The sequence below is a fragment of the Homalodisca vitripennis genome, chromosome 2, assembly GCF_021130785.1.
Source record: "Homalodisca vitripennis isolate AUS2020 chromosome 2, UT_GWSS_2.1, whole genome shotgun sequence".
NCBI classification, from domain to species: Eukaryota; Metazoa; Arthropoda; class Insecta; order Hemiptera; family Cicadellidae; genus Homalodisca; species Homalodisca vitripennis.
In genome coordinates, this window is record NC_060208.1 from 56270394 (window position 1) to 56289117 (window position 18724).

General features: G+C 33.3%; 1 protein-coding gene across 2 annotated transcripts in view; it reads left to right on the plus strand.

The window, feature by feature from the left end:
• Positions 1-18724, plus strand: part of LOC124353991 (putative inorganic phosphate cotransporter) — a 52060-nt gene that overhangs the window by 11319 nt on the left and 22017 nt on the right. The window contains exon 2 of one of the 2 annotated variants that reach the window (XM_046804099.1): positions 12030-12067. In XM_046804099.1, coding sequence (XP_046660055.1) covers positions 12031-12067 — 37 coding nt within the window. In that variant the 5' untranslated portion in view covers position 12030. Of the gene's footprint in view, positions 1-12029; positions 12068-15128; positions 15254-18724 lie in introns of those variants that run through there. The other variant, XM_046804098.1, reaches the window with a different exon arrangement.

Genomic DNA, 18724 nt, shown 5'->3' on the forward strand with positions numbered 1-18724 from the left:
AACCGTTGATTATAAACTGTCAGCCCGACTGTAGTCTATAGGTACGTCCGCATATCGTCTGTAATTACATAAAAAGAATTTTTTTTTTTAAATATGTTAGTTTATTGCACATTTTTGAAAGGACGAAAATCTATGATTCTATCTAGCAAGTAACTAACTTATCTCTTTAGATAGGCTGCTATAACAAAATAATTTTGTTTTGTATTTTGATATCAAAATAATACAATTAATTTGTCTTAATAATACAATTAAAATGATTAAAAATAATACATTTTTTAATTCCCTAAGTTTTTGTTTTATTTTACACACTTTTCTCAGTAGAGATGTATTTTGCTCAAAATGTGTTATGTAGCCAGCTTACATTTAAACGCATCATCCTGGGCATTCATTTTACTACTCCACAGAAAGCAAAAAGAAATTTTCTTTATCATGAACAAGGCGAAAATAAATTGTACCACACATTACAACACGTCTACAACTATACCATTCGTAGAACGATTCTCTGAACCTGGTATAAGAACTGTGGTGAACGAATCTCATCTGTGCACACAGAAACCGCATTAGCTGTTCAAATACTGCAAGTTCTCGATATACGTCAAACGTTTCGTCTGAAGCATGTATAGAAACAGGTCTGAAATGTGATGAAGTATGCACATCATCGTATACAACAACCGCATCAGCTGTTCAAATACTGCAAGTACTCGATATACTTGAAACGTTTCGTCTGAAGCATGTGAAGAAACAGGTCTGAAATGTGATGAACTGTGCACATCTGTGTATACAATAACCGATTTAGCTGTTCAAACACTGTAAGTACTCGATATACGTGAAACGTTTCGTCTGAAGCATGTGAAGAAACAGGTCTGAAATGTGATGAACTGTGCACATCTGTGTATACAATAACCGATTTAGCTGTTCAAATGCTGTAAGTACTCGATATACGTGAAACGTTTCGTCTAAAGCATGTGTAGAAACAGGTCTGAAATGTGATGAACTGTGCACATCTGTGTATACAATAACCGAATTAGCTGTTCAAACACTGCAAGTATTCGATATACTTGAAACGTTTCGTCTGAAGCATGTGAAGAAACAGGTCTGAAATGTGATGAACTGTGCACATCTGTGTATACAATAACCGATTTAGCTGTTCAAATGCTGTAAGTACTCGATATACGTGAAACGTTTCGTCTAAAGCATGTGTAGAAACAGGTCTGAAATGTGATGAACTGTGCACATCTGTGTATACAATAACCGAATTAGCTGTTCAAACACTGCAAGTATTCGATATATTGTACTTGAAACGTTTCGTCTGAAGCATGTGAAGAAACAGGTCTGAAATGTGATGAACTGTGCACATCTGTGTATACAATAACCGATTTAGCTGTTCAAATGCTGTAAGTACTCGATATACGTGAAACGTTTCGTCTAAAGCATGTGTAGAAACAGGTCTGAAATGTGATGAACTGTGCACATCTGTGTATACAATAACCGAATTTATCTGTTGAAATACTGCAAGTACTCGATATACGTGAAACGTTTTCGTCTGAAGCATATGGAGAAACAGGTCTGAAATGTGATGAACTGTGCACATCTGTGTATACAATAACCGATTTATCTGTTTGAAATACTGCAAGTACTCGATATACGTGAAACGTTTCGTCTGAAGCATGTGTGAAGAAACAGGTCTGAAATGTGATGAACTGTGCACATCTGTGTATACAATAACCGATTTATCTGTTGAAATACTGCAAGTACGCGAAATACGTGAAACGTTTTCGTCTGAAGCATATGGAGAAACAGGTCTGAAATGTGATGAACTATGCACATCTGTGTATACAATAACCGATTTATCTGTTCAAATACTGCAAGTACTCGAAATACGTGAAACGTTTCGTCTGAAGCATGTGTAGAAACAGGTCTGAAATGTGATGAACTATACACATCTGTGTATACAACCGCATCGATTAATCAAATACCACAAGTACTAGATAATAGACTGTAACATTTATTTCAGACTCATTGATACAGAAAATTGAAATTTATAACCCTACTTCTTTATTTCCAATAGTATTTATTTGTAACGTTTATTTATTTCTTTAGGTGACACTAGTTTCATATAAATCTGTTCATACATAAATGTACTACGTAATACGTATTTAATTCATTACATCTATATGTAACCGAATTGGTTTTGAAGTTGCAGACCTTACATCTGATCTAATTTACGATATTGTGCTTATAACTTATTCAGTCTTCATTGTTGTGATAACTCTTGTCTATGTTTTTAACGATTAAATATACTGTTAACACGAGTTATAAGTATACTGATTACGTCAAGGACAGCAAAGCTTGCATTGGCCAGGGGGATTAGAGCAACGGCTCTCTTAATATTATAAATTACTTCCGGTGGTGCCCATAATATGACAAAATTACATAAAAAATAAAATTTATTTTTAGCTCCTAATACTACAAATCATCTAATAAAATGAGATTTTACAATATGGTTATTTTTCTGCTAGGGAGCTGTGACTCACTCTGTGGTAGCCTAAATCCTGTATAAGTAATTTTTACATCGTATTAAAGACACCTAGAGACTACAAAGTTAAGTATAATCTAGATGAAAAGGTATTCCCATTGTCTCATCAGGTGCACAATTGAGCCCACTACGATCCCAGAGCACGGTGGACGAACTAAGTTTTCTCCTGGTATGAGTCCACATCCGTCTGAAAAGATTTAAAAAAGTCGATGTTGAAGAGCACAAAACGAACATTTTGCATCGTTTCAACATCGGAAAACCTAGCTACGTTATGTGTAGAATACTCTGATGCTGCGCCGTGTTTTTGGGACCGCGTCTAAAACACCGTCGTGCACGTGATGTGACAATGTGAACATCTCTTCATCTAGATTATATTTTATTTGTTAGTTTATGTGTCTCTGGTGTCGAAACCATGGAAAATAGTTCCTCACGAGCTTCTTCGTCGTCGACATTTTTGGTTTCTTCAGACAGATGTGGACTTCAGATTCGAGGTGTGAAATATGTAACAGCGCCAGACTTAAGACGATGTATTAAGCTGAGTTATTGTATTTAGTATAGCGACAGTAACCAACTTTACACTCCGAGTACGTTATTAAGGCGAATATCAATAAAGGACGAATATGTCGAGTTAATGAGGAAACCTTGAAACTAGATAAAATGGACTGTTTGTTATAGTTATTCAATAGCGCAATCATACAGTGTAACCAAGGAAAATAGGTATTTTTAATTTGGAGTACATATCATGGAAATTCTGGTTTTTGCTATATTGGTAGGGAGCTTAAATTCAGTTCAAACTCCACGCCTTCAAATCAATTAAAATGTAATCTTTACTCTCAACAAGACTACAGTATATGGTTAATACGGTTCTTAGTTTACACGAAATTTGGTTATTACTCTGCCTAGCTTTAAACTTTATTCAAAATCTCGCTTCCATCCTCGACACAATTATCAAACAAGCCTTGTAATTTCAATATTATTACCCGAATTTAAAAGAATGGATAACCTCAAAGCTAATTTCCAAGAGTCGTTCTCACATTCTAGTAGTCCACAGATACGTGACACTAGAATACATCAATTGTACTAGTTATTTTACTCCGGCTTCAGCTGTAAAGATTTATAGCTGTCATCTTATTATATTCTTGCTCTACAAGCTGGAAGTTAATTTTACCACTGTATTCCCTCATGAATCATTGTTTTATGTGTCGTCTGTCAGTGGTAAAGGTAGAGATAACGTAGCTTTGTTGAATGTCAAGACACGAACACATAGAATACAAGGTAGAGGTCATGTGGTAGTGTGCAGTAAAGACGTTACTCAAAACAAACTGCCAAGTCACCCTGTTCCCCACAGAATTTTGTTTTACTGTAAACAAGTTTTGTTTAGTCAAACTGTTAGGTGTTAGTAAGGCAAAAATCCATATTCACACGATGAAGCCAGTGATTCTGATTAAATAAATATATATATATAAATTACGGAATGAACAACTATACGAACTGCATAATTAAGATATAGAAATAATACTTCTTAATTTGCTTCACTTACACTATAAATAGTTTTTGTATTAAGTAAAACTAAATTTCTTTCCATAAGACGCTTTTCTTTAATGTGCTGCAGACAGTATTTTTCAAATATAACGTGGATTTATTACTCTATTTTAATTCTATTTTTTTAACTTTCTAAAACAATTTAAATATAAAACATTTAATCTTATTGAACTAATTGTTCGAACAGATAAGGGTATAAGTTCTTTGTTTGAAAGCTACTACGTATTCTGTTCTAAGATTACAATACATTAATCACCATGCCTAATGTTTACGCTACTGCGTATGTGTTTCTAATTTGTAATAAATGTACTGATTTTCTCTTAATATATATTATAACTTTTGTTTGCCTGATGGTAAAGTACAACCTTACTCAATACATAGCAAAAAAGCGAACATTTTGAATATTTCTAGTACAAGTATGTTAGAAAATGCAGATAACCTACAACAATAATACTTATATTCTTTCCAACATAATGACACTTTCAATTAAATGTTGTATTCTATTCGTTGTTTTGAATCTGTTGGTTTATAGTATTATTAATTAATATTATATTAAAATTAAAATACAATAGACATTTGTTTTTTAACCTTATGTTTTACATACACTAAAGTACATTAATTACTTTTTGCGAACCTGTGATGTAAGATCGGTATTAAATTGATAATATTAATTATTACTATCATCATTATTTATGACTGGTAAAATTAACTTTTTCATCAAACACCTTGCGAGTGAAGATACAGCTTCAATTACAATCTTTACAATAGTATTTAGTTGTTGTAGTCCTTTTCAGTAGTTGATTGTTACGAATGTTTACTTAACCTTAATAGGTTAACCACATGTAATAGATTACAAACCATTAAAATATTTTGTCACATTTTATCGAAAACCACGTTTGATAATTTGGATGTTGCAATCAGAGGTTTGCGTACCCAGTCTGAGTTGCAAGTTCAAAAATATGCTATAATTTCATTTGTATTGAATATGGTGTTTCCAATTTCAACGTGTGTTTAGCCATTCCTAGTCATTATTGCATGCAGGCCTAAAAGATGTATTTACGTGAGTAATGACATTTATGGAATGTTAATTTGAAGGATGCCAATATATAAATATAGTTTGTCACGTTCGTTTTCAACAAAAACAGCAACCATTTTTCATTTTACTCTTGTCAGTTCTTCTAATTAGTATTACACATAAAAATAATAACTGATTTGGACAACTATATTTTATATTTGTCAACAACACTTTGTACTTAATATTAAATTCCAAGAACTAAAGAATTAATTCCAAATCAAAATGTGATCTGTTGTTTGTATATTAATTTTACAGAGTTTTATAATAAGATCCATGTTTCAAGAGAAAACAAAAGTCATTTCTTAATTTTAATAGAATTTCAGTTAAATATATTTTCTTAAAATAAAAAGAAAACTTTTCTAAGTTACTAAAAAGTTGAACAGCACTTAACTTATAATTATGTAAACACTAAATGCCAACGATCAACTGATATGAATACTTATATTACATTTATAATAGTTAGTAATTATTGATTGATTGATTGATTGATGATGTACTACAAGCTACTACCACATAGAAACGAACATATAATTATAGTAGTCTTTATTGTCTGCATTACTACACAACGGAATAATATGAAAGTATAATTAAAAGAAAAATGCCTTTGATTACACAAAACCATAGCGTTAGCCTACTACTTACCGTATGTTTAAAATTTGGTATCATCGAATTACACCTAGATATTTTATTTATAATTTTAAATTACTTATGTTAATAATGAAGATTATCACATGGCATGTAATATGGCAGTAATAATTATTAGCATTAAATAAAGTTAGTTAGCATTCCTTATTAAAACATGAAATGTAGTAATTTAGAGTTGATAAATATATTAACTAATGTGATTTTAGTTAGTCTATAAATTGTTTAGAATAATTAAACGTGTTCTCCATAATTAATACAGGACATTAAACCACCATATTTCTATAAACAACCTTACAAAATAATCCTTTGTGATTGTGCTTTAGCGAGCTGTGACTCGATGGGCTAGAAAATTGTCGCTTCTGTATGTCTGTCTGTCCACATAATACCTTGATAACGACATGCACTCTAAACTATGAAAGCTCAAGAAAATAAAAAATAATAATAATAAAAAGCCAAAGCCTGGAAACAGGCTTTACATTTTACATGAAGCTTTATTTATATAACACCATCATCCAGTTCAATGATGGTGCATGTCACTCCATAAGATTTCTCTCCAAATTTGTCATTTATTCCTGATAGTTCCTAGTTCGAACTCGACAATTAGAATCAATAAATTATTTTAGCAAACTTCTCTATTACCGTGACAAAAACAGACATTGACACCACAGCCTGACTCTTTCAACTAACCGTTTTATTTTCAAGACACATCCATTCAATGACCTTTGCAGCAATGACTTTCTTGCTACTTTGCCGCGACGAGGTCCCGCGCGGCGTGATGCCTTGCCAGACCGGAAACTCTAACCAGAGGGAGTGTCGACCAGTGAACAATCGATAGATAAGTTCGATCATTTTATTCGAGTGCTCAGTCGAGTACTATTTAATATCTGCAATAAATCAGCTTATTATTATAACAGACATCGTTTATGAAATATTAGGGATGCAGTCACGTTTTTGGCGGTTGTTATTTTGACATTTGTTTAATTAAATAAGTCATGTTATGTCCTTTGTAACCAGTAGAGTGTTCGTTAGCTCAAGAATTGTATTTGAATATAAACAACGTAATTTCACCTTTTTACTGACGTAAAATTAAAAATAATTTTTGTTAACACTATTATAAGTCTTTTGCAAAATATTGTAACACATTTTTAACTTAGTTAATTTGAAAATAAGCGTTTAAAATAGTTTCACTTCATTCTCTAAACATTACATATAAGACAGCAATTATTACAATGTAAAAAGTCATATATTTATATATTAATAAGTGCAAATAATGTTTCTACCCTTCTATCTAAACATTGAACATTAATAAAGCCTAACTACGGCAACTACTTTTAGTACAAAATCATTTAATCATATAATTCTTTAACTAATAAAAACTTTTTAAATATAATAGAGCTTAGCACAAGTTTCAATGTTTTAGGTCATCCTCAAGTTTTGAAGTGCGAGATTTAATTTAGGGTTTAAATTATGTTTGGTCAGTTACGTTATATTTTCTTAAGATTATTAAAATAACAAATCAATAGTTTTATAAATCATCACATATTGTTGTCACTACAATTTAAATAGTTTTGTTGTATTAATTATACGACAACATGTGGCAATTATGTTGTCCTTATTCATATGTAAAATAGCCTAAATATGATTTTGTAAGTGTAACAGTCATGTTAAACTGAGTTAGTTTCTGTTTATCTGTTATCAAAAGTCATCTACATTGTGTTTTAGACTTTACATATAGACTATACGCATATAGCATTTATGACTCTTACTGATTGATTTTACGGTGCTTATTCAAATAAACATTGTATGAGTGAGTTTGGTTTTTGCAGTAATACAATTGTAAAATTTGTATGGTGTACATTTACATAAATTATGAGGTAATTTATCTGTAGAAGTTTTATATCTTAACAAGTGACGCGCACCTTTGAGAACTCACTGAAATGTTTTCTCACCTCTTCAAGATACCTGTATGTCGTAGTTGAAAGAGAAAAAATAACTCCGAGCTCCATTTCCTTAAAAATGTTTCAAATTACGAGTAGAGATGCACGCAAATCTAATGCAATCATTTTTTCAACATAATAATGACAACAAATACTAGTTCCAATTTTAAAATAGAGTTATTCTTTTGGTATTTCCATTTGTAGATACCATCGGCTTAAGGTTTTATAAATATTATTTCTTAAGGCCTACAAATCAGAGATTGGTATGGTTTGTATGTAAATGCGTCTCCTATGATATTCCAACCAAGAAGGCTGAATAAAACAAATGTGTGGTCTATGTGTCGCTTGGTATTTTCTCACGCTGCATTTTCACAGCTCTGGTTTCTTCCTCTCGTGAATATGTTACCACCGTATCAGACCTAAAGGAGGTAAAACCAATACCTTACACCGTCTACATAATTTTTTTATACGAGTAGCCATATAATCGTAATTTCCAGTTTCTGGTTATTTCCTATACAATGGAAAACAACTTGTAATGGACGTTTTACCAACTAGCTAGATTCAGAAATGTATTAGTTGAAGTTTGGGGTCCTTGGTACTGTAACCCTTGGTATAGTAATATTAGTTATTCATAATCACGTTCTATCTAATGAGTTGATGTACATGAAACAACTGGCTAAGGGGTCCGTATTAGGATTTCCCTACACTGTCATCAGATGAAGTAAAAAAACAACATCTATTATTTAGTGTTCTCTTTCCCGCGGTTAGTTAAGGTTAGGTCGCTGGTAATACGTAAAGATAGCATCTTGGTTTAAAAAAACCCGTGTCGAGAACATTTTTTAATCTTAAAAGACTCAATTGTGAAGGAAAGTATCGTGATAAACGATTAAAAATAGAAATCCCTGAATATTTTACAGGACCAATTAAAGTTTTGGTAAAATTTAAGTACTGGGCCAAATTAGTGGAATTACAATTACAGCTGTTTAGTAGTGAAACATCATAACTGCAAAGATGAGAACTAAGTTTATTAAAATAAAATGCAATGTGTGCTAGAGAACATCATAGATAAAATCGTCTTCGAGGTTCCATTTTATTTTGCATAAACATTCCTTTCTCCTATAAATGAACTTCCTCTACCTCTTCAGGATTTTAGATCTAAAGACTTCATTAAGAAAAAACTGTTCCCTCCAAACTCCAGGCTTGGTCTCCGTTTCAATGGCCTAAAAATAACAAACGGATATATCAACGACCATTCAAACAGAAATACCGTGACATAAATGTGATGCTCGCTGAGAAATGGTACGTATTGCTTTCCAATAACAGGTCCCCAGCTGGCGTTGAAATGTCCAAGACCAACCACTAGGATCTCATAAATTATTCAAACAAACGTCTTATTCCAGTGAAACTCTGTATGTTGTGATTTCTATGTTGAGAAGTCTTCACGACTTACGCAATGATACCGAGACTTAGAAGACAGTGAGAAACCTAAAATTTCTATATAAAATTCGAATGCGTTCGGTTGGACAATTCTCTGAGTTTTCTTGAGTAACAAATACTCAATTCTACTTCCGTATTTTAAATCTTTAAGTAGTTTTACTACTTTTCATTATGTTTCGTTGTGGATTTGAAATTATTTATACACTTTCATAGTAATAAAATCCAAGATAACTGTTGAGCAGACGGACTCAAACTATCAAGGCAGGCAAGCAAAGACATAACATTGATAATATTACTTAACACATTATCTGGAGAAAATCACGCAAGGACTATGGACTGTTCTCGGCCGGAGAGAATCGTTATTGGGCGCCTAATCACGGATACTTTCAGTCCAAATGTGAACAGTCTAGCTTATCTTCCTTGTGTATATACATATTATGTAAGTATTCACTTCCACATTTGTTTTATCTTTGTCTTAGTTCAAGGACACATGGTAAAAAGCTGCTTTTCACTCCTAAATGTTGGGCGAAAATAAAAATATTTAATGAATATTTAATTTTAAATCTGAATTTAAAAAAGCTCTTCCAACAGTGAAGGGAACACGCTGACATGAACAGAGAAGATATCGTTAATTCATTCATGACTAAATGACGTTAGGCTCAATAGGAAACTACTTGACTAGCCTTCTTTCCTTGGCAGGGGTCCCAAGAATCCCCGAGTGGTCAATTATAGTTTATTGCAAGAAATATCTTCTACATATTATCGGTCCTATTGCAACAGGTCCGACAACTCTCGGGTTTAAAAAGGAATGTCGTCGAAAAAAACTTGAAATAAAGAATTGGATAGGAGTAGTTAAGAAACCAAATTGGTAAAATTCTAGTATTGCTATTGTTGTTGGATATTGTAAACCAAGTAGGGCGAAGCCCTGATGTGGCAGACAAAAACACTTTAGAACATAGTAAATTCATTCAAATATCATTACACATAATCAGTGAAAATGTACTCTTTTTAACATTAGAGAATAACAAATCAATATGTAACACTTAGTACCACAAAACAGTTACTGCTGAGAAACAATGTACCTTGTGATGTTTAAATCCTAAGATAACTCTTAAGTACAAACTGTCCGTTTTTAGCTGAAAATTTCTCAAAAAAAATACTAACAGACAGATGCAAAATAGCAATATTTTGGTCTGAAGGTATGTTTTAGGATTTTATTAATTCGTAGACTCTGTCGAAGTACACGAGAATAGTTATTTCTAAATTAAAATTATATTAAATCGATTGTAGTCATTTCCCTAAATTTTTATACAACCTGTATAATAACCTCGTAATGTACTATAAAAATATAATTGATAAAAAATCACTATACTATGATAAAACTCAGATTTCCTATAAACAATTATACTTATACTTTTAATATGTATACAATCATTTCCAAATGTAGCTTGTTTTGTTGTTTGTCTTAACATCAATATTGAGTTCTATATTCTTCAATTTCTGATAACGTCACGGAATGATCGAGCAGTACCTGTAACAGTTCTGAAAACATTATATTATATTATCCAAACCTCATAAGAATATCAAAATCTTGATCTTGATCATTTCCAACCAAATGTATGTACCTTCTTTTCCAGTAACCAAATGAAAAAAATTAAAAATTAAAATAATTAACACTTAAAAGATACTCAATAGCATCTTCGTAATTAAGTTAAACAAATAAGTTAAAGACCAACAAGCTACAGTTGGCAATGACAATAAAACAATTGCATACGTTAAAAAATCGTAATATAAGTATTATTGTTGATCAGGTGTTTTAATGTCTGTACAAAGACATGTACAAATGTTATAATAGATCTTGTGTAAATACCAACCTCTCTATTCCGATTGTAGGACTTCGGAGTTTATCATAGTGTAGTGATTTTTTATCAATTACATTTTGTATAGTACATTACGAGGTTATAATACATATTTCACTAAATGTCATGGATTTTTATTCCTAATTACTAAGAAGAATTCTTAAATTGTATTAAAAACTGTTTTTTTTTTTTCAAATAACTTGTAAACTAGAAGAGATAGAAAGGAAGTTTAGGATTTTTTTAATATGAAAAACTTGCAAAAACGGTCAAACGATATGCCGTTCGAAAACTTATCTTGTAATTTTTCCAACATAAAACATTGACACTCGCAAATTGAATTACAAAAGTATCACAGTAAAAAAGAAAATAATAAAATTCTCTGCCATTTGGACACAACTTAAGATATTATAAAACTTTATGTATTATGTATAAACTATATTTATTATGTATGTATCAAAATTTTCAGCGTTCAACGAACATTAAAATGGCGTGCCACGTGACCTATATTGCTGTTTGAAATTTTCGAGATTCAAAATTGTGAACCTCATTTTCGGGCACGCCCTGTATTTTAAATGTGACAAAATACAATGTTGTGACGTTTGCGGAATGAGATTTATTAGAGGTACATCTTATGGCATCGCTCTATGATAAACGGTTCAACCACAGCAGATTGCGGCCGGGTGGTCTGAAACATAATATTTGTATATGAAATATAAGAGAAGTGTACAAAAAATATATACCACTTTTCTCAAACAACTTTTACCGAAACTGACATGGAGCAGGGGCTGAATTGATGAAGAGACAGTTTGTGATCGAGAGAAGCTTTGAAGGAGTCGAAAAACATTATGCAGAAAAGAATAGTACACGTTAACATAATTAATTTATATCTTCTCTCGTATCTATATATTTACCGTAAAATTACTGGTAATGTATATTAAGGTTTTCTGAATTACCACCGGAAATTAACTTGGTTATAAATATTCCCAATTGTGTTTCAGAATGGTGTCATCGGGCTGCCTGGGAATCCTGCGAAGAGGTAAAGTAGCTTAATCCTTAAATACATTTAAATAAAATTAACAAGTTTATGTTGCCGGAAATATTTATTTAGCCGTATCTACCAGTGTAGTTTGTGAAATGATAATACAAGTATATTAGTCTGTTGTAAATAATTACAATTCAATAGACAAATTGTGTCCTCGCATACTCAGTTGCGTGACTGAAAAGTGAAAGAACAAATACGAAGTATAACCACAGAAAAAAACCGCTTTCACACACACACACACACACACACACACACACACACACACACACACACACACACACACACACACACACACACACACTGTCCCAATAGTCAGATTAGACTCAGTCTACCCTTTAAATAAACGACTACGTTTCAATGTGTATTTACCAGATTTAATTATCATTAGAATTAATTACTCTTATGACAAATATAATACCCGTGCCAAAATAAAGAAAAGAGTATATTCGACTTACTTGGTTATATAATAGAGATTACGTGTTTTTATGTGTAGGGTTTAGGGTAAAAATTCTACTTTATTAACATATCACGTATATACCGTGTTTAAACTCATCGTTATTAGTTTATCAGGGAGTTCACATATTGCACTCAGTTATGTCAATACAGTAGTGTACGTGTGTACGTAAAGGTTCAGCGCCGAACTGAGAATAGTGTAAACAAGTACGGCCATCGGAGTACGCCGCAATACTCTTGTAGAACTTCTGTATTTATCTCTCTTCTATGATAGTTAGTGACTATGAATCCTTCTGAGGAATTCATAAACAGGGCTAATGTGTAGACTTATCACTAGTTACAATCAGCTTAATTTTGAGCAGAAGACGTTAAAACAATAACAAGTGCATCTAAAATAGAAACCAATCCACGGAATACCGGTTTTGACGGTGGTTTAAGCTATTTAAATTACCACATTTCATCTTCATATTTCAATCCAATAGGGACCTTTACTTCTATAAATGTTTTATTATTATTCAACGGGGTGGTGTAGATGCAAGGGCTCATGTCTGACGGATGACACATGTCACATGGACTCCTATGCATGTACGTACATCATTACCTATGACTATTGTGCTACATCCTTTGGTAGCATCACATACGCTAGTGTTTCAGCAACATATCTCACGATGGTCTAATCACCCACGTAATCGAACCACTCTAATCACCCTGTAGTTGCCGTTATGCACGGAAGCTGCCAATTTTCCATAGTTCTAAGACCGGATATTTTATTGTTGCAATTGACAGAGGCATTTAGTCGTTCGAACTATAAAAAAAATCATTTTGTAATTCTTAAGACAGAAATGTGTCCCGATTTTCCAGATATAATATTACTCTATAATTATATTTGTAACACAATTTCTGAACTTAAAGTGTGTTATTGACAACTTACGGATCAAGTTCGTCACACACAGTTCCACCGCTTTAATCTTCCTCTAAAAGGACACAAATAAAACTGATTGATGTTATGTTTGAACTGTTCACTCTGACAAAAAGACCAAATGTCAATCAGTTCTCGAACCTTCATATCTTGGCTTTTTGTGGCACTCGACGATGTATGACCGTATTTTTCACATACTTTTATCGCTACTTCTACAGACATGTGAAACTTCTTGAAAGTTCCAAATTAGCATTATGGTACTTGCCCGTTTAACCTACATTGGAACGGTCTATTTTTTTTAAATATACGTATTCAATAAATAGATTACTGTTGACAACAAATTTTATGCGAATCATAAAACAGTATAAGATGTGACTTTTTTAAATAAAATAAAAGGAAAAGGAACATATCGGGGAAAATATTGGGTAAATGGAGGTACATTAAGAAATTTACCGGATGTTTAAAAATTTACCTTATTCACCCTTTAGATGGATGAATAAAATTTTAGTGAACTACCGAAAACTCTAGTGACAATTTTACTCCACTCATTAGATAGATTGATTGGACTGGGAGGTCCAGGACGTTAAGCATGTTTCCTATGTTGGATATTACATAGTCACCGGCATGGAAATCCGGTCAAACTGTTGAACGCTTGGGTACACGGGAACATCTCGTTATGGGAGAGGTAGGACTGGGGTAGGCCACCAAACCAGTGGACTGACAAAGTTTGCTAGTCAATAAATAGTTCTATCTACAACACTACTCAATCAGCATTTTTACTTATCAATGGACTATATTGCCATCCAGCGAAGAATTCAATAATAAGCAGCCATGGTGCCTTCAAATCATCCACCAGGCTGTCAAAGAACTCATCGGTCAGTAACAAGCTTCAACTACAGCAGCCACGAAAATACCGGGCACTGCGCTAAAGAGAACTCCTCATTGGGTCCCTAAACCCTCTTGAAATGATTTTAGAGGAACCAAGGATGAGAGTAAATATTGCTAACTTTGCATTTACATACTACTGGCTCAAATATGTTTTGCTGTAATCGGTATTTATCATCCATGTGGGTAAAATCCAGACAGGATACCACGGGGGTTCCACACATTATATTCGTATGGGTGACTCGGAATATTATGTAATTTGCGACCGTCCAAGAAACCGGGATGTAAGATAGGCTAATTATTAAAAACTAGTATCTGAGACGGCCGTAGCCTATTCGACGCTACATGATCATAGTCTTTTCTACTTTGTAAAAAGACAACGTTGGACCGGTCTTGTACTTTTGACATATAAACGATTATATAAAAAACATTTCTTTAGAGGCGTCGTGCAAGTCATCTTGAAGGTCAGTGACACGCGAAGAATGCAGTGTCGCATTTGCATAACCATACTTGCGACTCTTATGGCACAGTCCCACTTATAACGAGTAAATCCTTGTTAACTTCTTGTAAAGTTGCGGAAGTTTACTGAACAAATAAATATAAACATTTCCCTCATTAAGATGAAATTAGTTTCGCCTCTAGACAGAAATGCAACCAGATAGTGTATAAATAGATTTTCAAAACCGAACAATTTACTTGTTTATTTACGTCGTAGATATGTAGCTAGCGCCTGCCTGCTGTCGGAACTCGGAACCAAAGATAGCAATTATCATCTGTCCGGCAATAAACAGATGTTTGTTGTTTACTGAGTGGTGGCGCGCGTGTTAGGTTAGGTTTAATTTGTAGGTTATGTTATGTCATGATGGAACTGCAACCTTTGCTTGAGCGTAAAGCACACTTGGAAACAAACGGGATCATTCAAGGTGAATAATCTAATATCATTATAGACGTAGTTTTGAAAAGTTAAAAGCCAGATTTCCAAACTATTTACTTTACATGTTGATAGATGTAATTCCTTCTTAAATTTAATATTAAATAAATGTAGCTCTAAATTTTTGAATTAACTGGGATTTGTTATAAATTCGTTAGTGTCGAGTAGTGGCTTTTAGTGTACAGTTAACAAAAAATCTTATTTCAAGAGAACTGGCGAAGCTCTTGTTACTCAAAGTCAACTTTATAAAGTTCATTTTTATTAGATTTATATTTATCATATAATTAAGTTTAGTGATAATTTGCCAGATTCCGAAGTAGAATTTAAGGACTAACATTAATCTGTGGAATAGGAAGACATTGTGTACTTGGATATAAATAGAAATTTGTTATTGATTATGCAACCATATTCAGATTAGAGTTTACTTCCCAAACAATCGAACCCGTGACCTCCCGGTTAGATCCGTAGTCTAAGGTCGACCCCTAACCTACGGTGATAGTTATTAGTGAGTATCATGGCACCATGTCATTCCTTCATCGTAGATAACGTGATTTGCTTAAGCAACCCCAAGAGGTAATTCAACACTTGGCAATAAATGTCCGCTTTAAGACAACAAGTGCTAGTTCATTTTATAGGAACTAAATTTCTTCTAGATGTGAACCAAATAATGTGAATTTTGCTATAAATTATATCGTCGTGTTTCAGGCGAAGAAGTTTTATTCTTACAGTTAAAGTTGCGAACCAAAATTAAACCAGCACATTTAGAGAAATCTCTAAAGATCATTGTAATACAATATAAAGTAAAGTAGACAATACAAATTGCTAAGACCATTACTTACTAATACAATCAATTACTGTTATAGGCCACATGTACATATTACATATTATGTAAATATATTACTCAAATTGTTATGACGTTATGATAAAACTGACAGAATTAAAAACATCAAATAAAAATAAACCTTTGTACACAAAACAGTATTTTTAATAAAATATATGAGGAGTCTCAAAATTGTTTTCTGTATTCCAGTTTTGTACAGGGTTAACTAATCTTTCAGTTCTAAGCATATAATGAGCCCGGAATTTTACATTTTACTAGTTTTTAAAGACCTGGTGCAATACTCACTGTTTGTGTTGTATTTAGTTATTACGGAACCTTATTACGAACAGTAAGATGTTAGAAATCAAATTTGATTTGGGAGCATAGGTACGTCACAACGGCTGGGTCGTGTCGTTTATGTTCAACCGTCGTTCGTTCAATTCATGAAGGAAGTTCTGGGTTATCCGCCTCACTCAAACAGAATGAGAAAATAATAAAATTTCCTGACAGGGACAATAGTGTACGTTTACTACTTTTTTGTGTCACAGCGCGATGGAGCGCTCGATGGAACAACGGTACGCGACCATGTTTTGTGTGCGGCTTGGGAATAATGTAGTGGAAACATGAAATGATTCAAGAGGCCTTTGAGGAAGAATGCGTTTCGAGATTTCAATGTGGAAAGTGGCACACACAATCTTCTCCCAAACCCAATAAAGCGTGCATGAGCAAATTTCACATCGATACAGTGCTGATTGTCTTCTTTGGCGTCCAAGGAAACGTCCATTTTGAGTTTGTACAAACTGTCAACGCAGCCTTTTACCTGGAGGTGCTCAAGAGATAACGCCGAGTCTCGCGAGTCAGGTTTGAAATCAAAAACTTCTTCAAACTCCACCGCGACAATACCCCCTGCCACACGGCCTTCGTCGTTACCCTACCTGCCCCAGAACAAGACCCCATATGGTTCCCAAGCCTCCTTAACAGTCCAAGCTTGGCTCCGTATGAATTGTTTTGCTCCCCCTACTGAAGAAAGAACTGAAGCGAAAACACTGGGAGTCGGTGGAGAACATCCAAGCTCACTTTACAAGGTTCCTGAGAGACATTCCAGTCGAGAAGTTCCAGGGTATTTTCCAGGCGTTGTAGAATCGACTCATATATATATATATATATATATATATATATATATATATATATATATATATAAAATAAGTCAACAAAGTTCCCAATGATGCGTTATGTTTCGCCAATGACAGTTTCTCAACGTCAGACCGTTGCATTGGGTCTCGCTGGAAAGTGCGTTTCAGTGAAATTTCTGTGGGAGAAATGTTTTTTTCTCATAGACCATCATATTCCACCGATTCTTCAAGTAATATCATGCTGTTCGTACACTTAGTGCAGTATACTAATCTACTCATGGCAGTATCTCTTGAGGATAAAAAGAAACCTGAGTAAGTGGTCAAGCGTGTTTTACATGTTCAACGGTAATAGGCGCAGAGTCCATACATTGTATTACCACCAACGGGATTTTTATGTCAGCGTTGGAAAAGAATACACGAAAAATTTCCTACATTCGAGTACAGTGCTAGTGCTCTCAACTGTGAAATGAGTTATTACCAATTCAGAGTTAATCTTTCTCTTGCCCCACTTCCTTTATTCTAGATCGGAGTGATTAGGCGCCAATCATCTACGTCTGGCGCGTGTTAGAGAGTGAATTAACCGCCTTTCGATTAACCGATCAAATTAATAATACTCGTCGTGACCTCCTAGTAGCGGCTCAGTCATTGTATCAGGACGGTAGGAGTATGGCTGTGCTCCCTGGAAGACACAAGCTTCAACGAACGTTGTCGCCGAGTAAGTAGACTATTAGACATCCGTTATACATAAAAACCCATTTTCATTCGCGTTAAATATTTCCTAAGAAGACATGTTAGATAGTAATTATCTCTATCTGGTGATAATAGATTATTACAAGAGATACTCTCGTAGAATAGTTTCATACTTCAAATTATACCCACGATTCCGTCTAAGTCAATATAGTTCCTATTTCTCGTTGTTATGGTATTTATTTTAAATTGCAAGTATTTTTTTCTGTTTCCGAGTATTTTAGTGGTAGTTTAACCAGAACGTGAGTACACAAAAAAATATTTATTAGAGTTTTGTAAAATAAACTTAATATTTTCATACCCTTGGTTAGTCTCATCAAAATGATCAACTCGTATATTTTACCAATTCTCATGTAGAGATGATGTGCCCAATGTATGTTTGTTAAACATTTATTTTGTTTGTTTCCTAACAGAAAACATACCCCTTTTGTTGATGGGCAAATATTATGATAATTATTTTGAACAACTATTGAAATTGATAAGACTGTTCCAAATTTGTATGAGCTTTATATATCTCTAGGAAACGTAGCTTTAAAGTACAATTAATTAGAATTAACTGTACTTAAATTCTGTGTGCATGGATCATAATGAAAACTGTAGCAGATATTTGAAACATCACATTGTCGATGTCAACTGAAGATTTCTGTGGATGCTATAAAGCTCAACTATGTGTTATGCTAATTTCATTTTTAACAATCATTTAGGACTACAATATAGATTGAGTCCTATTAAGATTGATTTATATAGGAATCAAAAAAATGAT